At 45.9% G+C, this 25,239-nt stretch overlaps 1 protein-coding gene across 1 annotated transcript in view; it reads right to left on the bottom strand.

Annotated features, from left to right (window-relative positions):
* Positions 1-25,239, bottom strand: part of INPP5D (inositol polyphosphate-5-phosphatase D) — a 129,728-nt gene that overhangs the window by 88,357 nt on the left and 16,132 nt on the right. The window contains exon 2 of the mRNA XM_082465999.1: positions 19,561-19,624. Coding sequence (XP_082322125.1) covers positions 19,561-19,624 — 64 coding nt within the window. The remainder of the gene's footprint in view (positions 1-19,560; positions 19,625-25,239) is intronic.

Below are 25,239 nucleotides of genomic sequence, written 5' to 3'. Positions count from 1 at the left end.
TCAGTTTAGGTAGACAGGAGTGGATGGGCAGCTCGGGGTAAACACTGTGCCCTGCAGAGGAACTGAAAGTCACCGTTTGCAGGCTCCTGTTGCTCTGAGGAAGTGACAAAGGCACCCTTACATCATGGGACCGAAGCCCAGGACAGAAAAGGGGAATGCAACTATACCTGCTTCTACAGAATCCAAGCCTCATCCCAGGGGAGGAAGAGAACTTCAGGAGAGAGCCCAATCGTGGGGAAAGGCAAAGAGGAGGGGGCCAGAAGCTGTGATTTGCACAACGGGTAAGGTAGTTTCTTCTGTAGTCTACAGTTTAGTGAGATTTGTATCCACCCTTGGCAAGATGCTAGATCAGCTTACTAAAAGCATGGTTTGTAAGACGTGTCAAAGCAAGTGGCGATATCAGTTTACATTCCCACCAAAACTGATACAGCCACTATGGAGAACAGTATGGAGGTTCCTTACAAAACTAAAAATAGAACTACCATACGACCCAGCAGTCCCACTACTGGGCATATACCCAGAGAAAACCATAATTCAAAAAGACACATGAACACCAATGTTCATTGCAGCACTATTTACAATAGCCAGGACATGGAAGCAACCTAAATGCCCATCAACAGACGAATGGATAAAGAAGAGGTGGTACATATATACAATGGAATACTACTCAGCCATAAAAAGGAATGAAATTGGGTCATTTGTAGAGATGTGGATGAATCTAGAGACTGTCATACAGAGTGAAGTAAGTCAGAAAGAGAAAAACAAATATCGCATATTAACGCATATATGTGGAACCTAGAAAAATGGTACAGATGAAACGGTTTGCAGGGCAGAAATTGAGACACAGATGTAGAAAACAAACGTATGGACACCAAGTGGGGAAAGCCGCGGGGGGGTGGTGGTGTGATGAATTGGGAGATTGGGATTGACATGTATACCCTGATGTGTATAAAATGGATGACTAATAAGAACCCACTGTATAAAAAAATAAATAAAATAAAATTCAAAAAAAAAGATACTTGACATAATTTCCAATCTTCTTAAAAAAAAAAAAAAAAAAGCAAGTGGTGATCCTTGGAACCAGCAGGGGTTCACTGGGAAGAGACCAAGTTGGGAGAACCTGTTTGTCTTATTTTATTTACATAGTAGAACGTCAATGCATGTTTGCTAGCCTAATGAATTAGATCATTTGTTGCATCTGATGGAGATCATGGCTCAATTGCCTACAGAGGCTGGTCAGGTGATGTAAATGAGAGAAACCGGCTGGGAGTGAGGCAGTAGGGAGAGGTGGGGACTGTGGCACATCAAAGAGAAATGCCTCTAGAAAAGGCAGAAGCTTCCACTCAGCTCCAGTTGCATCACACTGGGTAATGTGGGTCTTAGGTTATCAGATCTTCAAAATTTTCAAGGGAGGCTGAAAATTCAGAATATTATATAAAATCTCTGAATTTTTCTAAATTTATTTTTTAATCTTAAAAATTTATTTTATTTTATTATTTATTTTATTTATTTCTGTTTTTTGGCCATGCCGCACAGCTTACAGGATCTTAGTTTCCCAACCAGGGATTGAACCTGGGCCCTGGCAGTGAAAGCGTCGAGTCCTAACCACCAGATTGCCAGGGAGTTCCCAAAATCTCTGAATTTTTTAAAATGCTTTTAACTGGTTCATAATTGTAAAAAACGTATGTCAGGCAAGCAGAACACTAAATCCAATGCAGGGGCTACCAGTTTGTGATCTCTGGTATAATCTATATAGATTTCAATAAAGCACTTTGTGATCTTCATCCGTGATCTTCTGTTGAGAACCACATGGAGGAATATTGGCTAGGGTGAGACGATGCCAATGTCAGCCTGGACACAGGTTTGGGCTGCTATTGGGCTCTCATTTACATCAGTGATTCCGATTAGGATCCAGGAGGTGGACTTAACCAAAGTGCGGCTGTCACCAAGCTAGGAGGCATTTCAAATATGCTGGGTGACAGACAGAACCAGCTCAAAGCAGAGCTCAGTGACCTGGAGCAAGGGGCCGGGTCAGAGCGAAGGCCCTGCTGGGCACTGACAACCTGGCTACACTTACCAGCGTCCCATCCACTCTGCCATTCCAGTTTGGGTATCGTTTGGTTGGTGCCTTCCTCTTGGCACTGCCATTTTTCTCCTTTTTTCCCCTTTAATTAAAATTGTTATTTCCTTGTCTTTGTTACGCATCCTCCTTCCAGAGCAGAAACATCCCCGGAAATCGGGAGCAAGACGACAGTGAATGCTATTGCCACTAATCTGCATCACTGCAGGTCCCAGCCAGCGTGAAACAAGCCAGAGCAACTTCCTTCCCCTCAGATTACTTGTATTGAAAAGAAGGGACAAGTCTATCATTATCTGCAGACAACAAGATCACGTACCTAGAGAAGCCAAAAGAATACGTTCAAAAAATGATTAAAACTCAAGATAATTCAGAAAGATAGGTAAGATCACCTTACAAAAACCATAACATAGACACCAACAAAACCCAGTCAGAAAATGTCACGGAAAAAACAGGTTCTGTTTGCCAAGGTAACTAAAACTACATCGCACCAGGTAACAATGAAGATATAAGGACTATATGGAGAAAATATAAAAGACAGCACATGAGAGATAAAAAAGAAAATCTGAATAAATGGAAAGAGATGCCATGTTCTCGGATAGGACACGATTGTATAAGGATATGAGCTATCTTCTAATTAATCTATGAATTCAATGTAATTATATAAAAATTCCAACTGGATTTTTTTAGGGCACTTAACAAGCTGATTGTAAAACTCACCTGGAAAAGAAAATGCATGGAAACCATCAAAGAATAAAGAGAGGAACAATAAATAGAACTCAGGCTACCGGATACACACAATAAAGCCACAACAACGAAAACATGATGGAACAGGGGCAAGAATAGATTCCTCCAGTCAGAGAAACAGAAGGAAGATTCCCTACATTAGGACTACATGAATTTAGCATGTGATAAGATGGCATTGTGAATCAATGGAAAAAGGATGGATTGTTTAATATATGGTGTGGCTATCCATTCAGAGGATGGGGTTATATTCTCTATTTTGTACCAAATGCAAAAATAAAGAGCTAAACATAAAAGCTTACTATAAAAGTGTTAGGAGAAAATAATATTTTCCCTGGATAAGTAATATTGAGATAAGTGATTCACAAAACCCAGAATCCATAAATGAAAACATTTGACTACAAAAAGTTGTAAACTTCCACATGACAAACGAACCACAAACAAAGTTTTAAAAAAATGGCAGGCTGGGAGAAAATATTTACCTTACAACTAACACAAAATTAATATACAAAGCATATGAAGAGCTTTTTATAATCAGAAAGATTTTTAAAAAGGAAAAAACTGACAAAGAATATAAATAGCCAGTTCATAGGAAAAGAAATACAAATAGCCAATGCCTATATGAAAATATTCTTATCCTCATTTCTAAAGAAGAAAATGCAAAATAAAATATTGAGATTGCGTATTTTATCCACCGTTTGATGAAAATAACAGACACTGGTAATGTCCAGTATTGAGAAGACGTGGGGACATGCTGGGTGCAAAGTGGCATCAGGTGGGAGATGGCTCATTGGAAGAGGCATTTGCAAGGTGCTTTGGCTGTATCTATCAATACAATAAAAACATGCATTCCCTCAACCTAGTAATATCTCATCCTGAAGAGAGCTTGTACATGTGCACAGCACAGACCAACCTACTGCTTATTGCAGTATTGTTTTTTGTAGTAATAACCAAAAAAAAAAAAGGACCTTGTCTAAGAGTAGGAGGATGAACTATATTGCATGGCAGTTGAAAAGCACTAACTCAAATGTATATTGACTAACTTGGCTAGAACTCAAAGATGCATTGCTAAGGGAAGAAAGCGAATTGCAGAGCAATATGAAAACATGATCCCATTTATTAAAAAAAAAAACAAAACCTATATATTTGTACAGGCTCACGTGTCTATGTAAATGCACCCAAAATGGCAAATGCTACATCTGGCAGTGGTTCCCCTTGCAGAGGAGAGAGGCGGGTGGGGATGGTGAAGGCAGACTTTCACTTTCTACTCTCTGTGCTTCTGTTTTGTTTGAATGCTTTTAAAAAATATATTCATGTTTCCCTTGGGTTGAAAAAGAAAGCAAAAAGAAAAAAAAAAAAAAAAAAGAAAAAGAATAAGAAAGAAAGAGAGAAAGAAAACAGTAGCATCTGTTGTAAGCAGACCTGCCATCCCCGGACAAGGGTCTTGACGCTGGGGTCTCTCCACCTGCCCCTGACCTGGTGACCCAGAAGAGTTTCTGCCTGAGAACAGCAGGGGGCTTTGGGGGCCCTACCTTGGGGGCTTTGTCCCTGCTCACACAGCATGGCCACCACTAGCAGAGCTTTACGTAATAATGACAACAAATTTTTCAAAAAACCAAAAAATTACCCCACCACCCAGTTTTTGCCTTGGGTGGTTTAAATTCAACACATATGCTTTTCCCAGAGGGGTGTAGGGAATAACAGGTAATTAAAAAAATTTTTTTTTGCAAAACATTGTGAATGTACTGAGTGCCACAGAATTGTTCACGTTAAAATAGTTAATTTTGTGTTATGTGAATTTCACCTCAATTTGTACAAAAAACAACAAAAACGAACAACCACCACCCTCCCAGGGCACCCTGCCATCTACAGAACAGACTCCAAACTCCCAGCCCAGTGCTCAAGCCCTTTGTATCAGTCTGATCTCAAACTTTTTCCCCCCAATTTTCCCTGCTGGTACTCCTATTTGGGACCCCATGTGACAGCAACATTATCCCCAAATTTTCTGAGATAATCCTGTTTCCTGTAATAGAAAAATTTTAAATAAAGACAAGAAGTGAAAATTTTTATAAAGTATTATTATAAAAGTTATATCTTGGCCATGGTTAAAAAGAATTAAAACAGTACTAAAGGTATAAATTGAAAAGTAGAAGCCCTCCTGCCATTGGTAACCCACAATGGTAACTCCTAGTCTTGCCCCACTGTTAACAGTTTCTCAGATATCTTTCCTGTCAACTCTGATATATGTGTAATACTGTGCATATATTCTATCTCTCAGCAAACAAAACCCAAAACTCTCATATGTTAATATAATCCGGCACCTTCTTCTTTTAAATTTTGGAGATATTTCCAACCTATTACACACAGCTCTACCCTCACTTTTTAAACAACTGGTCAGACTATACTTCATGTAACCGTTCCCGACTCATCACATTTACCTGGCTTGCTGATTCTTCTTGGTCCCCATTTTGAAGTGAGGTTGCAGTGAATGTCCTTGTACATGTATCTTTGCCCATGTGACCTGTTGGACACATTCCTGGGGGGGGTGTCATTCCCCATGGGGACCAGGTGCCACAGATGTTCATGGATATTGACAATTTGCCCTCCAGGGCGTTAGCCCCGAGGTGCATTCCTGCCCATCCCGTGTGACTCTTACTGCCATTTCCCCCACCTCCACATGGTGTTCAGAATTTAACATCTATCTACACGAATCACTTGAGGATCTTGTTTAAATGCTGATTCTGAACCAGTAGGTCTGGGCCTGATTCTCTGCATTTCTAACATGCTCTAGGATGATGCAGATGTTGGTCTGTGGACCACACTTTGAGTAGCAAGGCTCCAGAGCAATGCTGTCCAATAGAAATAAAATGTGAGCCTTACATGGGATTTCAAATTTTCTAGTAGCCACATTAAAAAGAAGTTTTTAAAAAATCAGGTGAAACTAATTTGATGATTAGGTTTTATTTAACCCAATACATCCCAAATATTAGGATTTCAATGGGCAATAAATAACAAGTTATGAGATATATTACATTTTTTTCTTTTTTTTAACAAAAGGCCTTTGAAATCTGGGATGTATTTTACACTTTGCCCATCTGAGTCTGGACTAACCACATGTCATGTGCACGACTGCCACATGCGGCCAGTGGCGGCTGCATTGCCCAGCTCTAGAGAATCTCCTGGGCTCTACCAGGTGGGGGACCAATGTCTGTTTCTCAGACCCCCGGGAACAGCACAGGGCTAAGAGGGTCGGAGGCAGGAGAGGGGCGCCAGGAGGCAGTAGTGAGACCACACTCATCAGCCAAAGGATGTATGGCCTGAAGCCGCCATGAGACTGGCAGTAGGAAGGAATTCCGGATGCATAAGGACTCCAAGCAACGATGCTATTATTATTATTATTATTATTATCACTATCTGTTCTTAGGCAAGATTCCCAATAACTTTTCTTTACATTAAAAAAAAATTGAGGGGCTTCCCTGGTGGCGCAGTGGTTGAGAATCTGCCTGCTAATGCAGGGAACACGGGTTCGAGCCCTGGTCTGCGAAGATCCCACATGCCGCGGAGCAACTGGGCCCGTGAGCCACAACTGCTGAGCCTGCGTGTCTGGAGCCTGTGCCCCGCAACGGGAGGGGCCGCGATAGTGAGAGGCCCGCGCACCGCGATGAAGAGTGGCCCCCGCACCACGATGAAGAGTGGCCCCCGCTTGCCGCAACTAGAGAAAGCCCTCGCACGAAACGAAGACCTAACACAGCTATAAAAATAAATAAATAAATAAATAAATAAAGTAGCTATTAAAAAAAAAAAAATAGGTCTCTCTAAGCTATAAAAAAAAAAAAAATTGAGATATAATTGACATACAACATTATGTTAGCCTCAGGTGTACACGATTTGATGTACATATTGCAAAATGATTACCACAATACGTCTGGTTAACATCTATCACTGCACATAGTTACAGTTTATTTTCTTATGATGAGAACTTCTAAGATCTACTCTCTTAGCGACTTTCAAATATACAATACAGTGTTATTAACCATAGTTGCCAGGCTGTACATTACATCCTCAGGACTTATTTTGTCTTATAACTGGAAATTTGTACCTTTTGACTACCTTCACTTTTAAAGGGAATCACAGCACACTTAAAATTGTGCACTGTTCACTCTAGCTGACCAGGCATGATACTGTTATTGCCAAATTTTTGCAAATCTTTTCTCCCCCAAATACTGTAGGACTGTTGACATTTAAAGATAGCCTGAGTGAGTACTCAAAGTGCTTAACATAAGGTCCTTAAGACTATTTTTAAGATACCAAATATATCACAGTTTCGAAAGTTAAATTTTAGTGAAACACATAATACAGTGACAGTTTCCCAAGAAGCAAGGCATGTTTCAAGGTCAGGGGATTTTATTTCTGTTTTGTATTTTCAATTTGAACTTCCTCACCCTTACTTGCTACTTTCCTAAGAGAAAAAGCAGAGACAACAAATACTGATCTGCAGGAATCCTTCCTTCTTAATACAGAAAAAAGAAGACTTAACTCAGAGAGTAATTTTGTGGTCCAAGCCGGGCTGTGTAAACCACAGGACCTCGTGCTGCACTCAGATTGGAAATCTGCTTATTTCTGCATTTCTCTCAGGACACGCTACTTGATTTATCTTTCTGCTTCTTCCTGTGTACCCATTTTCATCATGGGGTCCAAATTTGTTCGCTCATGCCAGCAGGAATAAACCCTTTTAGGTGCCAAGCATGGGGCGGGGCTGAGGGGTGCAGAGAGCTGGGTGTGGGGTTGGGATGGGGAGTGCTGGGGGAGGTGGCCCTGGCCATCTGGGGGCCAGAGACTGTCACAGGCCTGGGGCTCTGTGATTTCACTCAGTCCATCTCAAGGTTGAGGAGGGGTGGGAGGTGGGGAAAGAAGGGGAGTTTCTAAGTCCTCCTCCACCTCCAGTATGCAAAATTTGCCTTTAAAATAGCCATTTCCCTCTGACACATGCAATGAAGGAAGCTCTTCTTGTTCACTGTTTCCATTTCCCCTTTTCTCTCACCCCCAGCAAAGGTCCTGTTTAGCTTGAAAGGGGACCTTTTTAGGTTTAAAGAGGCTGCCCAGTTTAAACTCCTCCCCGAAAGAATTGAACCACACATCTCTTGGCACTGCTTGGATAGAGCAAGTATTTATACTTGTACAAGCTCATCGATACTAAAAACCCGGACTAATCATTATCTTTCAAAAGGCTTCATGGTCCCAGTGGTCCTGCGAACAGGAGCATTCTCAATTTTCTCATTGCCGGGAGCTTAGGAGGGATATTTTTAGCCTTAATTACATATCCCTGAGACGCTCTTCTTTCCAGCTTGCTTTTCTTTTCTTTTTGTGAAACTCTCAAGGTGCTCTGAGGGGGACAGAAATGACAGCTGGCAGACAAGCTCTGTGTCCTTAGCCTGGGAGTCAGCTTGCAGAAGAGCAGCCTCGGGGCAGACGAAGCCTGGAGCATCTCCTGATGAACATGCAGCCCACCCCCAAGCTCCCCCGCTGCCTTTACCTCATCCCAGACCCGTCCTGCTGCACCCACTGCGCCCCTGCCGCAGAGCAGATTATGAAACGGCTGCCCCCCATCACCCCCCTCTCCTCTCCGCTGATGTCACTGCTCTAGAAGGAATCATAGAATTCTAGAGCATGCAGGCATTTGGAGGTCTCTAGCCCACTCCCCTCCTTTTACAGGTGAAGAAATGAAAGCCATTCCTCCCTGCTCATATTATAAACTTACACCTCATTCAAACGTTTAGCAAATACTAATGGAGCACCTACTCTGTGCCAGCTGCTCTCCTAGGAGCTGCAGACACAGGGGTGAGCAAGACAGATGAAGTCTTAGCTCCCCTGGGTCTTCCATCCTCATGGTGGAGACAGACGAGTCGGCCAATAAATCACAAAGACAGTCGTCACGGTGGCCAGAACAATAGCCCCTCAAAGACACCCACTTCCCGATCCCTGGAACCTGTGAAGGTGTTTTGTTATGGGGTGTGGGGGAATTAAGATGCAGAGGGAATTAGGGTTGCTAATGTACTGACCTTGAGATAGGAAGATTATCTTGAATTATTTAGGTGGACCCAATCGAATCCCAAGGGTCCTCATAAAGGAAAGAGGGAGGTTGGTAAGTCATACCCAGAGAGGTGGCATTGTGACAAAGCCTGAACGGCCATCTCTGGCTTTGAAGATGGAGAAACGGGCTAGGACCCAAGGATCACAGCCCTGGAAACTCCTTGACTTTAGCCCAGTGAGACCCACTTCAGACTTCCAACCCCCAGAATTCTAAGATAATACATCTGTGTTGTTTTTAAACCACTACACTTGTAGTAATTTGTTACAGCGGCAATAGGAAACCAATACCATTGCAGACAATGATAAGGGCTATATAGAAAAATAAAACAGGAGTATAATGGAGAATGACCATGGGGGCAGGGCATAACTTTGGATGGGGAGACCTGGGAATAACACCAGGGCAGTCAGCTACGTGGTGATATGGGGGGACAGAGTCCTAGGTAGAGGCCAGGGCAAGTGCAAATATCCTGGGGCAGGGCGGAGCTTGGCATTGGCAGGATTAACTATCCCCTCAATGCCTTCCCAGGAAGAGAGAGCCATTCTATTGTCGGGTTTCCCGAGCAGCCAATGTCTTTCTTGCAGACTTCTAAATAACCTTTAAATCTACTTGTTTGAATGTCTGGTTTCCCTCTTTAAAGCCTGGCACTGTGTCCTCTCCTTGTCCCAGTATGAGGTGTTAAGGCCTCTTTTGTGGGTCTTAAGAGTATACATTTGCCAGAGACACTGGATTTTGGAAAACACATTTCTTCAAGACTTTAGAACTTTCCCCCCAAGTCATGAGGGAGCATAAATACGGTGGAGTGACAGGCAGCCACTCTGATGGCTGTCAGTCTCCTGGAGGTTTTTGACTTGGACCGTCAGGAGCAGCTGAAGTGAAGGGACTTTGGGAACTCCCTACTTAAATCTCTTATGGCAAATCTCTTTGTAAAAAATGACTAACTGATGACCTACTAATTAATTAAATATCGGGGTTGGGGGGAGAAATTTGGATTGCTCTATCTTGGGGCTGCTCAAAATGGGGTACATCTCTGCTAAAAACATGGGGTGTTAAGGTTCACCTCAAAAGGTCTCTTGAGTACTGAGAGGTAAGTTGGAGCACCGCTTTCAAACCAAGTCCAGGTGGGCCTTTCAGTTAATGAGTGGTCATGAAGACTGCTCTGGGCTGGGCTCTAGGGCAGACACAGAGGCAAACGAGACCCTCACCTTGTTCCCGAGGCATCCACAGCTCACTGGGGTAGACAGACAGGGCTGAGCACCACCCCACATGGCAAGGGCTTGGTAGTGGGAAGAGGGGAAGTGCTTGGGAGCATAGAACAGAGGGTGATGATTTTTTGGAGGGATTGGCTGGGACATTCATTTCCTCCTATTGAAGGGGAGCTCTTTTTGCTGTAGAAGATTCCTAAAACACCTCTACTTGAAGCTGTAGAATCTGGGGTTCAGGGAATCATCTTGCTAATTGCTTGCCATCGGTCTCTAAACTGAATGTCCCGTGAGGGCAGGGACTGTGCCCAACTAATATGTGCTGAATGAGTGAGGACGAATAAATGGATGGGGGGCGTCTCAGCTAAGTCATCCTGGAACATGGTCAGGAGGTTCCGCTGTAACACTGCCTGGACTGAACTTAACAGGACGGTCATCTTGAGCCTCATTCAAGAACGTGAATGGCTCAAATGCTATACAACTCACAGCTGGTTCCACAGCTGGGGCCAACCTTCAGTGGTTGGGAAAGCAAAGGCCAGTAGCCGAACATGGCGGCAGCATCAGATTTAATCTGGCACTCACCTTCCAGCCAGGAGGCCCCATTGGACTCCTCCATGACTAACAGCCAAGCCAAGGAGGGGAGGGTGGTCTTGCCCTTAAGCCACAGCATGGCGGGTCAAGTGATATCCCTATTCTGTCACTGACCAGTTGTATGAACCGAGCAAACAGTGTTATCCCACCTGAGCCTTAGTTTCCTTGTGTTTAAAATGGGAATAATGTTAAGAATACCTCCCTCCCAGGATTAAAGAATGTATATTAAGTGCCTGGCTCCTAAGAAGGGCTCAATAAATGGGGACAATGGTGAAAAGAGATAAGGTAAGCCCCGGGGAGGGTCAGTTATAGGACCTTCCCTGGCCCGTCTGGGTATCCGCAAGTTCTCTCTCACTGCTGCCCAGAGGGACCCCAGGGACCAGGCCCTGCCCTGAGCTCCTGCATCTGTCTTCCCCAGTTCTTCAACTGGCCCAAAGAGCAGACACAGGACTCAAGTGTGTCCTCATACAAAGAGGACAGAGGGGCCCGAGCTTGGCACCTCCATCCCCTCCCCACTCCTGGGCTGTGATCTGGGGCCAGTCAGGACGCCTGGCCACTCATTCTTCTTTCCAAGTCCTCCTGGACTATCATGTACCAGTCTCAGGACTCATGAATCTTTTGTGTCCCCAAGTCTCAGCACTTTCTCCCTCCCCTGAGCCTGGCGTCCTCAGTCCGCAGGCCTGGGCTTCTGCCTGCGTAGCTTTGCCTGGGTGTTGCTTAGCTGATTGGCCTCCGTGCCTCTCTCCTACTTCCTGGTTATCGTAAAACCATCACTCACTGGGTTACACACGTGTCTGGCACTGCGTGCTTCACATAAACCACCTCTGGTCCTGGAAATCTCCCTACATAAGTAATGCCGTTATCTCCATATTTCAGATGAGGAAATGGGGGCTGGAGAGAATAAGACCCAGAGGAAGGCTTCTCTCAATCCTCTGCTGCAGGAACTAGTAGAACATCCTGGGAAGCATCTGACTTCCTCACATGGATGTGCAAAGGCAAGGCTTTTCTGACCCAGAAGTGAAAACCCACAAGAAGAAAATGGGAAAGATGAACAGACAACAGCACCAGTTAAAGAGGGAGCTCAGCCAATAATGCAGGCTTGCACCAGCATGGAAAACTCCATGGTGACATTAAAATCCACCTTGGAGGGAGTGACAGCAAAATGAAGACTGTGGAACAGAGAACCTGCCCAGGATGCAGAGGCAATTGATAAGGAATGAAAAACAAGTGCCAAGTCAGTAGATATGGTGGATAGTGTGGACCCAGTTAAGAATGATAACAGCAGCAAGGGCAAATCAAGTCCTAATTTTAAGTGAAACACATAGTCGTTCTACATTCTTAAGGGTGGCAGCAGAATTAATTCATTCAGTAAATATCTACTGAGTGCCCACTATATGCCAGGAACAGTTTTAAGGAACAGTTCTAAGACTGGCAATACAAAAATCAATTAATAAGTATATAAAGTCAGGTACTTACAAGTGCCGTGAAGAAGATAAAGGAAGGTAAGGGGTTCGGGAGCCGTAGGTGGGCCGCAGGAAGCAGGTAGATATTTTTATGGAGTAATTAGGGATTATTTTCTTTTCTTCTCTTTTTTTTAACATATTTATTGGAGTATAATTGCTTTACAAGGGTTAGTTTCTGCTTTATAACAAAGTGAATCAGCTATACATATACATATATCCCCATATATCCTCCCTCTTGCGTCTCCCTCCGACTCTCCCTATCCCACCCCTCTAGGTGGTCACAAAGCACCAAGCTGATCTCCCTGTGCTATGCAGCTGCTTCCCACTAGCTATCTATTTTACATTTGGTAGTATATATAAGTCCATGCCTCTCTCTCACTTCATCCCAGCTTACCCTTCCCCCTCCCCGTGTCCTCAAGTCCATTCTCTACGTCTGCGTCTTTATTTCTGGGATTATTTTCTTAGAGCAAAGACTCTCTTCTGTTGGGTAGCTTTAAGTAGCCTCTTACATGTACTAAGGTTAGACCCAGAACCTGATCTTGAGAGGAAAGTTGAGAGAAGACGCTAAACCATTCTGCAAGAAGCAAGTAGTTGCTAAAATATTGATTGGTTTTTATACTTTTTCTGGTTAGAGCTGGAGAAAGGGATATCGACCCCTAGGATGTGGGGCATGGAGACAAGTCATTGCAAGTGTCTGAGCAGCACTGGAGTGGTCCTGACAACACGGCGCAGGCCACGGCTGAAGAGAGGGGAGAGTCGGGGATATGAGTGTCAGACCATGGATTATGAGCTTCTGGTGCAGTGAAACTTGATGTTCAGCTAAAAATTTTCTTTTTCTCTTTTGAAATTCCCCTAGGATAGGCCAAACGTTTGCATATTAAGGTACTTTTTGCTGCAGGTAACAGAGAACCCCAATTCAACTACTTGAACAAAAAGGAATTAATTATCTCACAAACAGGAAGTCTAGAGGCCAGGCAATGACCAGGCTGGTTAATTCTGCTTGGCTAATTCAATGGCATCATTGAGCACCCAGGTTCATTTCATCTTTCTGCTCTGTCCTCTGCATATTGGCCACACTTTCCAGCTACTTCCCCTCTTGGTTGCAAGATGGCAGCAGCAGCCCCAGCTATCACATCCTACGACAGCTTCCAAAGGTAGAAAAGGGACCATTTCATCCTTCTGTCTCCTTCTAAGACAAAAAAAAACCTTTACCAGAAGCCCCGTGGAACACTTCCCTTCACGTCTCATTGGTTACTATTGCATCCTACTCCTATCAATTACGTTATATTACATTATCCCTGTACCTAAACCCACCAACCCCAGCTAGTGTTGGTCCCCATGTGGGCTCTGCTTTGGGCAACAGAGAGGAAATGGTCCCACGTCCTGCGGCAAGGTGAGCTAGAAGGCTTGGAGCATGAGAAGCAGGGACAAGATGGCCAGCGGGGAGGGGGAAAGAGTAAAGACAGTCATTTGGAGGCAGAGAGGGCAAATAGAAACCAGAAGAGCTGGAACAAAAACTTACTCAAGGGACTTCCCTGGTGGTCCAGTGGTTAAGACTCTGTGCTCCCAATGCAGGGGGCCCAGGTTCAATCCCTGGTCAGGGAACTACGTCCTGCATACCACAACTAAAGATCTCGCATGCCACAACTAAGACCCGGCACAGCCAAATAAATAAATTAATTAAAACAAAACAAAACAATAAAACCCCACAAAACTTACTCAAAGGCCAAATGGAAGAAAAGTCTTCTGAGCCAAAGAAAGACCCAGGTTTGCAAAGCGAACAGGCTGAACACATTCCCAGAACTACTGATGAAAGGAAAATGACAAGGGTGGTAAAGAATCCCCACCAGCTTCAACGCAAAGAAAGAAAAAAACCTGGTTCCCTATAACGGGACTGGTACCAGCTTGACCTTGGATTTTGTATCTGGGGCTATTTGTAACTCGTAAATTTCTGAAGGCAGTAGAACACCACCTCTACAGAATTTTGAGGGGAAATTCGGTCCCCAAGAATTTCATCTCCATCAAATTTCCTTTTCAATCTGAAGGCAACTGGAAAATGTTTTGAGATATTCAGAAGCTTGGAAAACAGACCTGTCCTTGTTCTACAGCAGGCTAAACTAAAATGAAATGAGACGAAATTACATTAAAATGCACGCTTCTAGAATGTGGCAGCGATGGCCTAAAGGGACTGCTTGGCCGCTGGGGAGCCTGCCGGGCCCCCTGCCCTCAGCACGGCCGCAGAGTCCTGTGAGGCGGTCCCGGCCGTGTGAGGCTTCTGTCGCCTGTGCCTCTCCTGCTCCCTCTCGTGCAACGTCAGGAAGTGTGTTCTCGAGCCACATCCTTCGCCCGGCGGCTCAGACGGAATCTTTACTTCACTTGGTGACCACTCAGAACAATAACAGCTGCCACCCTCTTCCTGAGCGTAATAACAATGGCTCAACCGTCAACCCTCCTGGACACTTGTGACGGAACGGCTTTTAGAAAGTTGTTTTGTTTTCTCTCTCCAAAAGCCACACTGCCCAGAGCAACGTGACAGACACCGTCAGGGAGCAGGAACTGAGTCATGAGTCTCTCACCCGAACAGCTCAGAACACCGGGGTTTTCTTCTAAATGGGGAAAGGAGACCGAGAGTCTATGAGGCTCATGGTTTCAAATTCCCCCTTCACCTAAACTTGCCTTAAAACCTGTGTGTGTTCCGGTCTTGATTTCAACAGTCAATATCCTGCGTAGAATCTCAACGCTGAGAAAAGACAGGGAGTTTGCAGTGACTATATCGCTGTGATGGGGGGCCAGGGGCAGTTTTTATTTTCTGCTGTATTCTTCTTGGTAGGAAGGATGTGAGAAAAACAGCAAGTGTTGAAGGGTCGTAGGAATGGAGCCGAAGGGCCCCATCCACTTGGACTGTGGCGTCGGGCCGTTTACGTGATAGCCCTCGGCCCTCCCCTCACTTCTGCTCAAGCTGGCCCATCAGGACTGCACGTCCTGCCTTGAACTTGGCCTTGATGTCCCAGGGAGGAGGGTCATTGCAAAAGGCAGTGGGAGCCTCGCAGTTCATTCCAGGGAGGGCCACTTCCCGGTCCACGGCGGGGAGGGAGTCTGGGCCTTATGAGAAACCCACACTCTCGGTGCGGGAAACTCAAGGCTGAGGGGCTGGGCGCACCCGCCTTCCTCTGGCCTCGCAGGGCGGCGCTCAGAGCCCTGCCCACCCCCAGCACCGGCAGCTCAGCCTCCAGTCTGGAAGATTCTCAGGGTCAAGGGTGGCTGTTGAACAGCTACTTAACAAATCCACGGGCTGCTGAGGAAACTGTGGAAATCCACAGCCCAAGAAGCAGAGCTGAGGGAGCCTGATTGCCACTAAACCTGCCCCCTTCCTGCCACCCCTAGTCACTGCCTAGAACCTTCTAGAACACTGCCTGTGTCCCTTCCCCTCCCCTTCTCTGCTGCCTCTGGGCCCCACGCCTGTTTCCATCTTTTCTTCTGTCAGAACTGCCCCCCCCCCGCTCACCTCTACCCCTCCCTCGTTCTTCCTTCACTTTTTCTTCCTCCCTCTTAGCTTTCTCTTTCCTTCTTTCCTTTTCCCTCTTTCATTCGTTCCTTCCTTCTATCCTCTCTCTTCACTTCCTTTCTCCTTCTCTTTCCATCCCATTTCCCGCCGTTCTTCCCTCCTCCCTCACCGGAGCACGAGGGAGAACTGACTTACACTGGTTCACAGATGCCATCATCTTGTTGGTCTGTTCCCTCTCACAGCAAATAAAGACGGTAATGGCCATGCCGGCAGCTCCCCGATGCCAGCCACTCCCTGGGGCTTGGGATTTTACACGCACCCTGGCAGGCTTGTGTGTGATTCCCACTTTCCAGTGGAGTCACACTCTCGCCCAAGGCCGCACGGCTGGCACAATCTTGACTTGAACTAGCTGGGAACAGGGCGGTCTGCTTGAGTTCCAGGCGCCTCACTGATTTACCCCAAAGGCCAAATGTTACGTGTGATCAGATGGTATCAAGATTTACAACGGTGGCAGGAAAAGAGGGCTCTCCCTTTGAGAGGCTACCTCTCCCTGTCTCCCTGTCCTCCTGGGGCAGAGTCTGTCCTTCTCTAAGGGATTCAACACCCAGCTGGGTTTGGACACACTTTCTGGGGTCCAAGAAGGACGGCTTAGCTGGGCAGGTCTGGAGACTGGGCCTGAGGCCTCACTTCTGCAGGGTTCAGCCACGTCCAGGCTTAAAGCACGGGGGTTGAATGAAGTTGCAGCTTACACGCTTCCCTCCCATCTCTGATTTTTTGTAAGTCTGAGAAACGTGGAGTGAGAACGAAGTCACCAAGCGTCAGGATCGCTCCTCTTCCTGAGCTACATGGACTGTCACGGGCCACAACCCGCGGCCGACTTCATGAGGTCGCTCTGCAAGGAACGAAGACCGAGTGGCTCTTTGGTTTTGTCAAAAAGCCAGAGGCCACAGTGAGAAGAGCTAAGGTAATTAGAATAAGATGAAAGCTTTTGCCGCTTCACTTGGCAACGATTCAGGCCAGATTCTTATTTGGGGAGCCTCCTATTCTGGTAGCACCAAACAGATTCAGGTGTAAGGAGTGAGTTATTTAGAAACTGTGGCTAAGCTCAGAAAAGAGTATGAGGTTTTGCCTCAACATGAAAAGAGGAACTGGATTTAAAATAAACCCCGACTGGTAACTGCTGAAGCTCGACAAGCCCGAGACTTGGCCTAATAGTGCGTGTGCCTTAACCTGCTCCTTGATGCACAGCTACTCTGATCATCTTGTCAGGCGTTGTATTTTTACAGGAAGGCGTATCCTTAGGAGTGAAAACTGCCTAGGTCCCCCAGCTCCCTGCCCCCTGGTTACCTGGTGCTGGCCACCAAGGAGGTCCTAGGCCCAGTGCCGGGGTCGGGGGCAGACCCGTCCAGCAGGGTGCCAGGTCTTCTATGAAACCTGCCTGCCCATCACCCTGGCTGAGCGTGGGCCTCAGGTAACCATGCTCTGTCCCCACAACTCTACCCCCTTCTCTGAGCCGTGGGCGAGCCCCTGCTCCAAGACAGCTGATTCATACACAGACCTGAAAGGGCCCCTGCAGAGTAAGTGGTTGACGGGGCCGAGCCAACCGTATTCCCTCTTGGGACTGGCAACTCAGGAGTGAGCCTGTTGGTGGGGAAGGGCAGAGCCACTGAGAAGGGCTGCGTCGTGGCAGGTAGCACCTGGGCTGCAGGGGCCCCAACCCTTCTGGTCCCAGGCCCCAGCCTTCTCCTTCATTGCGCCGAGCATCTCCACCAGGGCCGCCCACCCCCCTTGCATAAGTCAGCCAAAGCAAGTCTCTGTTCTTTTCAACCCCCAAAGCCTGATGAGGCCCCAGCTGCTGCAGAACTGGCAGCCGTTCCCAGGAACGTGCGATGCCACAGCAGCAAGAGGTACAGGCCAGAGGGAATAGACCTAGACGCAGTCTAGACGTACACAAGCCGTGAGTACAAACTCTATAGAAGCCACAAAGTCATGTCTTTTCCAGCTTAAGGCCTAGTCATACTTAAAGTCTTCTTCCCTTTGAAGGAATAGAAGAAAACCACAAGGGGAAAAAAGATCAAAAGCACCAACTAACTTTTAACTTAAGAGAGTTTAGACTCCTTTCAGCAAACCACCTACCAAGGACGCCAACCTTTGTGGGAAAGTTCATGCAGTCCTAGACTTGGAAAAAATTCGAGGCCATTGAGCCCCACTGCCTGCCCCAGGCAGGCCTCCCTTCAGGCGGCCTCATCCCTGACAGGTGAGGAGCCCATAGGGGAGGCAACCATCCCATTGTTGAGTGGTTGCCAAGTCTTGAAAGAACCGTCCAATATTAAGGTACCAACATTTGTCCCTGGTGCCGAGGCTGAGACATGGGGGCATCCTAGACTATCCAAAAACATTCATTAGATACCAGTGCAGATGCACGTATGTACAGGAAGGACGAAGAAGCCAGAAGCAGCGCTCAGCCTGACCTCTAGGGCGTGAAGCAATTCTGCTTGAGCCCAAACTTGCATCCCCAGGGAAGCCCCGCAGCACAGCCCCAGCCTCTGAGAAGGCAGCGTCGTGATCACCTGGGTTGGCTCACACATGGCCCTGAGGTCTCTGTCTCTGTCCCAAGTGGCTCATTGAAATGATTTCTTTGATCCCCATAAATAGTCTCCCAGAAACTTTCTACTCAGCACAACTCCCTCGTGACACATTTCCAGTGAACTTGTGCCCCAGGGACCTGCCTGTTGTCCTGCCCTTGATTCCAGCTCCGTCTGTACCGCTGCATCCTAGTTCCGCACAGAATGCATCGTTCCCTTCACCTCCGGAATCAGTGATTACACGCCACCTCGCCCCTTCCACTTCTACTTTCTTTTCAACTAAACCCCACAGACTCTGTCGCTGCTTCTCCATGACATGGTGTCCCAACCCTTCTCTATCCTGGCTGCTCTGCTTGGCACGTGGGTGGGGCACTCTGCCTGTGGGTGCCTCTCACGAAGGGCCCAAGAGCTGAGTGTGACTCCTCTGCTCCCACCGTGGACACCGAGAGCATCACCCCCTTTTTTCTGCCCACCCCCTGCTCTCTCGGTGCAGCCAGATTACAAATAGCTCCCCTGGCCTCCACATCGCTCAGTTGTCATGCATTGTGGTCACACAACACCCGTGGTGTTTGTCACGCAGACTGTACGGAAGGTGGTCTTCCCAGACTTGGCACGCCTAGTATGGCTTTCTTTAACCTTTTTATTTTCTTTCTTTTTTGGCTACGTTACACTGCTTGCGGGATCTTAGTTCCCTGACCAGGGATTGAACCCCGGGGCCACCGCAGTGAAAGCGCCGAGTCCTAACTACTGGGCTGCCAGGGAATTCACTCTTTAACCTTTAACGCAAGCTTTACACGTTTGGACTTTACATGGTGAAATCAGATGCCATGAGCATCAGCCTTTGACGGAACAGATCTCTACAAATTGAAAGATATTATCTCATGCTAATCCTTAGGGCAGTCTTCTAGCCCCTCATACGATCTGTTCTCCCCCAAGTTCCCTCCCTTCTCTCTTTCCTGGCCCACTTACTGTCACGCATTTGAATGCACTGAAAAAACAACCAACAAGCCACAGTCACTTGTCCTTGGTCTCTGAGTATCCTTCTTTCTGTTATTTCCCCTTCACACCCATGAACACAGATAACGTCTGCCATGCCTGCTCCATCATGTCCCAGGGCAGGTCCCTTTGCAGGGTCACAGTCTACCCGCTAAGCAACGCCACCCGGGTTCTTCTAGGAGAAAGACAAGCCCCCATGTCTAAGCGGCTTGGGGCACCTGCTTTCTTCCCTTCTTCCTCTTTTTCACTCCTTTTCTGCCAATATAGGTTCCAGTCAGGGTCAGATTTCGAGGTTTATAAAAGACTTACCTGAACAGTGAATTTATCATCTTCATTGGGCAGAATCCTGTAAGTGTAAACGCAATTCCGGTACCTGAAATAGACCAAATGCTGAATTAGAACCTATGCATTCCTTTTTCTGGACATCAAGCAATCCTGGGCAAAGTCAGGGTTGCTTGTCCACTCCCCACCCCCCCAGCACTCAAGGAGCCTCAGGAAAAGGCGGGTGGGATCTTTGGGACGTGACTTACGTTGGCGCTTGACAGCTGTGTGGTCTGATTTAGAGGAGTTCGCCATCTCTAAGGGGCTTCCTAAACCTCTGGGCTGTCATGTTGGCCAAATGAATGGAGCCAAGAGGGGTGTTTCAAGAAGAAATGGGACTCCAGTGGGGCTGAGCACGGTGGGAACATGCCAAATGGGTGGTGGGCACTGCCACAGAGGGGCGGCACTGGCCAGGGCAAAGCTCAGTCAGCTTTGGACGGAGCTTCCCTAACCCCTGTGGCTGCATCTCCTGGAGACTTTGCCCCATGGGTTCATTCTCCCAAAGGCCAGCCCCCATCCCTTCAGAGACCCAGATTTTCCCAGCAGCAGGTGGGTGAGCCTTAGGGTTGCTTCTCACGCAGAAGTGCAAGGAATTTCGGATTCTCTTTTCTTTCCAAAAGCTCAACCTTCCTCTGGTCTAGAGGTCTCCAATGTGAGAAGGAAGAAGAGCTACTTTTTATTCTCCTAAAAGCTTTGAGAGGAAGTGGGAGTTGTCAAGTCTGACCACCATGGGAGAGGGGCCCATTGGTGGGTGGTCCAGGTGGGGGACCGAGCCCACAGACAGCCTGGTGGTAGCAGATGGCCACAGAGGTCCACTGGCTCGGCTGCTGAGCCCACAGGCATAAGGAGTTTGGGAGAACGCTACTTGGGTCTTACACTCTCAGTTGAAATGGCTGGTCTGTTCTCTCACCCACCATAACTTCCCTGCCCCCATTTCCCCTACTTGGGATTCTCACAGACCTTGAAAACTTGCCCGCCCCTGCTGTACCCCCAGCCAGGGGCCACACTCCAGCTCACAGATGCTCATGTTGTTTCTGTGATCAAGGAGATGATTCAGTACAAAAGTTTCACTCATTTAACCTCCTATGTGCCCGGCCCTAAACATTTATGTTATTGTTTAACTAGATTTTAAAATTATACACTAGTTTAAAAAATTTAAGACCACACGGAAAGATATAAAATGAAAAATAAATGTCTCCTTCCCTGGCTCCTGTGAGTTCCTTAGAGTTCCTACTCCTTCTTGTAAGTCATTCCAAAATGTTTAAACATACACACAAACTTATATATGCATATCTTTTAAATGCAAATAACATCATACTATATACGTTGTTCTGAAATTTGCTGTTTTTCACCAAAAAAACGTTAGTAATCTGCCTAAGTCATGTTCTACCATGTGGCCATGCCATTGTTCATTTTAGACCACAATGATGGACAGGTAGTTATTTGGGGCTTTTTACTATTATAAATAATGCTGCAGTGAACATCTCTGTTCCTACCTCTTGTGTACACTGGTGAATCCAGAGTTTTAGTTTCCCCACCAGTAAAAAGGGGAGAATGATAACACAACATCTACCTGTTGTGTAGATTAAGCATTTAGAAGAGTGCCTGAAACACACTGAACACTACATGTGCTGACATTTGTTAGAGATTGTGGATAAATCACTAGAAGGAGAACAGCTGGGCTGAAGGACGCAGGCACTTTATATATATATATATATTTTTAACATCTTTATTGGAGTATAATTGCTTTACAATGGTGTGTTAGTTTCTGCTTTATAACAAAGTGAATCAGTTATACATATACATATATTCCCATATCTCTTCCCTCTTGCATCTCCCTCCCTCCCACCCTCCCTATCCCGCCCCTCTAGGTGGTCACAAAGCACAGAGCTGATTGCCTTCCAATGAAGTTCTCACATTGTGTCTCCTGCTAACCGGATATGAAAGTGTCTATTTCCCCACACCCTGCCAACTGGCTGTTATCAGACATTTTAATCTTTTGCAAATCTGAGAGGTGAAAGAAAAATGATGGCTTGCTTTAATTTGCCTTTCTTTATGAGAAAGGTTGAACGTGTTCTCATATGTTTCACTATTTGTGTTTCTTTTCCCGTGAATTCCTTTTCATGTCTTTGTCTCACATTTTTAAAATCATCTTTTGCTTATTTATTCATAAGACTTTGAAATATACGACAATATATTTTGGAGTTATTTATTTTTAACAGTGTTTATTGATTTATTTTCTTTTCAGCTGTGTATAAGTTTTACAATTTTATGTAGTTAATTTTACAATTTTTAAAGCCTTTTGAAACAATGAATGTTAAGAGAAAGTTTTGGAGAATGTTTTGGGTAATTTCATTTCCACATGCCTCTTCATTTCTCATAGGAAAATTTCCTCTCTTCCTCTGATCCCTTTAGTTCCCGTCTTTCCACTCCCCTTCCTGTCTTTAGAGCCTGAACTGACACCACAATTGGCTTATCTCAGAGACGGCCAGGATGAATCCGTAGTCTAGTACCACCTCAGCTCCTGGAGATGTCCCGGGAAGCAGGGAACCATCCCAGACCCCAGCCTAACTCCCCCCTCCCCCTCCCCTGCAGCCCCAACCCCCTTTGCAGAGCCTGCCAGGCACACACCGGAGGACAGCTAGGAGTCTGTTCTGCTCTTATCTTTCACTGCTTGTTCTCTTGACACTTCCTCCTGTAGATATGCAAATAAGGCCAGGGCGAGAACGGTCTCCTATTTGGGTGAGGGCAGCTAATTTGTGGAAGAGGTTGAACAGGCCCCAAACATCAGCTTGTAAACAGAAAGAAAGAAAGAACACAGAGTCACCAGGAAAGGCACAGAGACAGCGTACAGAACAGGAAGACCCGTTAGTTAATCAAGTGTGGCAGACAAGCCTTTATGGCTTTTTCAGAGATGTTCTAGCAACACTGAAACAAAGAAACAGCTCCATACTACTCACACAGATGAGAATTCAAAAGCTAGTACAATGGGAAAAGAGGATACTTTCCCCTTAGATAGTAATATCTCAGCATCTCCAATGCATGGGGCCCACACGTCATCCCTGGGGCCAAATCAGTAGATCTTCAAGGGAAAGCATAGAGCATCACCGCCACCACCACCCCTGCCACACACAGCCCCTGGGAGAGCATGCCATGGGGTGTTGGGGACTCTGCAGGGAGGTGGAGGGGGGCACCCCTTGGCCTCCTGCACTCACCAGCAGCTGCACTTCACCCTGGTCCTACACGCATCAACGTATACATATACATACATGTGCATACACATATACAGATACATAACATACACATATACACATATGCACACACACACGCACACACACACACATACACCCACAAAATCTTACATGTAAAATGTATAAAGTGAAGATTCCACAACTAAATCATCTTTGACAACTACTGCACTGGAACTTAATCCAGACAACGTGCTCATTGGGGGCAATGGGTTCCATCCAGGCCTTTCCCCCTCTTTATGGTGATTTACTAAAAAGTTAGGGTGCTAACACCAGCCCTCAGCTGCTACTCCTTCTAGTGATTGGGTCACATTTCAGGGCGAGTGTGTTAGGAATGTTCCCGCTGGACACCCAGGTTGGGATGGTGCTGGGCCATCCCAGTCTCCTGTGTCCCTGGTGCGTATGAGATTACTCCACTCTCAAATGCAGTGGTGCTTACAACAAACTTCCCATGTGACTCCCAACAGCTGTTGGGTGACTACAGGTGCCTACACTGTTCTAAGCAGGAAGATGCTTCCCCCGGGAAGGGCACTTTCAGATCATGGTTTGGGAAGCTTTGCTCAAATGTAAACGGATAAGCAAATGGAAATAGGAAGAAACTACTTCATGGCATTTTATTTATTCTCTCAGATAAAACTACTACTTCTGTGTGGCTCTTCCTAGCCAAATAACCACTGACAAGCATGCCCAGAAGCATCCTTTACTATGGTGAGCCCCATGGGGAGAGAAAGAGAGAGAGAGAAAAATCAAACTCTGAAATTTGAGAACCTCATTAGTGTCTGTCTCACTCTGCTGATCAGCTTAGCATGTTCTATAATTGTTTTTTAAATTCCTTTGTAACTCATTATATTTCAGTTCTAATTTCTAATTGTTTGTACGTGTTTTCTCTTTTTTTCTTGCTTGAGTGTTGCAGACATCTGGACAAGATGGGATGGGAGAACAAGGGTTGGGAACTCTGCATTCAAAAAAGCCACTTGGGGAGTCAAGATGGCAGACTAGGAGGATGCGGAATTCATGTCTCCGCACAACTAGGGCACCTACCAGGCACCAGGGGGGGACCACGGACACCTAAGGGGACGGGAGGAACCCCCAGAGAACAGTTGTTTCGATTATATTTTTATTTTTCCTAATATATATTTTATCTTTCTAATTTTATTCTTTGATAGTGTACTGCTCCTTTTGTTTGTTTGTTTGTTTGTTTGTTGGGTTTTTTTGTTTTGCTGTGCCAAGCAGCTTGCAGGATCTTGGTTCCCAGGCTGGAGGTCGGGCCTGAACTCCTGTGGTGGGAACTCTGAGTCCAAATCGCTGGACTAACAGAGAACCTCAGACCCCAGAGAATATTAATCGGAGGGAGGCTTCCCCGGAGGTCCGAATCTCAGCACCAAGACCCGGCTTTATCCAACTGCCTGCAAACTCCAGTGCTGGATGCCTCAGGCCAAACAACCAGTAAGAGAGGAATACAGCCCCACCCATCAAAAAAAAAGAAATGACAAAAAATACGTTACAGACGAAGGAGAAAGGTAAAAACCTACAAAACCACATAAATGAGGACAAGATAGGTAACCTACCTGAAAAAGAATTCAGAGTAATGAGAGTAAAGATAATCCAAAATCTCGGAAACAGAATGGAGAAAATACAAGAAACATTTAACAAGGATCCAGAAGAACTAAAGAGAAAACAAACAGCGATGAACAACACAATAACTGAAATTAAAAATACTCTAGAAGGAATCAATAGCAGAATAACTGAGGCAAGGAACGGATAAGTGACCTGGAAGATAAAATGATGGGAATAACTGCCAGGGAGCAGAATAAAGAAAAAAGAATGAAAAGAATTGAGGACAGTCTCAGAGACATCTGGGACAACATTAAATGCACCAACATTCGAATTACAGGGGTCCCAGAAGAAGAAGAGAAAAAGAAAGGGTCTGAGAAAATATTTGAAGAGATTATAGTTGAAAACTTCCCTAACATGGGAAAGGAAATAGCCACCCAAGTCCAGGAAGCGCAGAGAGTCCCATACAGGATAAACCCAAAGAGAAACATGCCAAGACATATATTAATCAAACTATCAAAAATTAAATACAAAGAAAAAATATTAAAAGCAGCAAGGGCAAAGCAACAAATAACATACAAGGGAATCCCCATAAGGTTAACAGCTGATCTTTCAGCAGAAACTCTGCAAGCCAGAAGGGAGTGGCAAGACATATTTAAAGTGAGGAAAGGGAAAAACCTACAACCAAGATTACTCTACCCAGCAAGGATCTCATTCAGATTCAACAGAGAAATTAAAACCTTTACAGACAAGCAAAAGTTAAGAGAATTCAGCACCACCAAACCAGCTTTACAACAAATGCTAAAGGAATTTCTCTAGACAGGAAAAACAAGAGAAGGAAAAGACCTACAAAAACAAACCCAAA

This window comes from Balaenoptera physalus, assembly GCF_965194825.1.
Source record: "Balaenoptera physalus genome assembly, chromosome: 6".
NCBI classification, from domain to species: domain Eukaryota; kingdom Metazoa; phylum Chordata; class Mammalia; order Artiodactyla; family Balaenopteridae; genus Balaenoptera; species Balaenoptera physalus.
The sequence above is the reverse complement of the archived record's forward strand: the minus strand, read 5'-3'. Positions and strand labels throughout refer to the sequence as shown.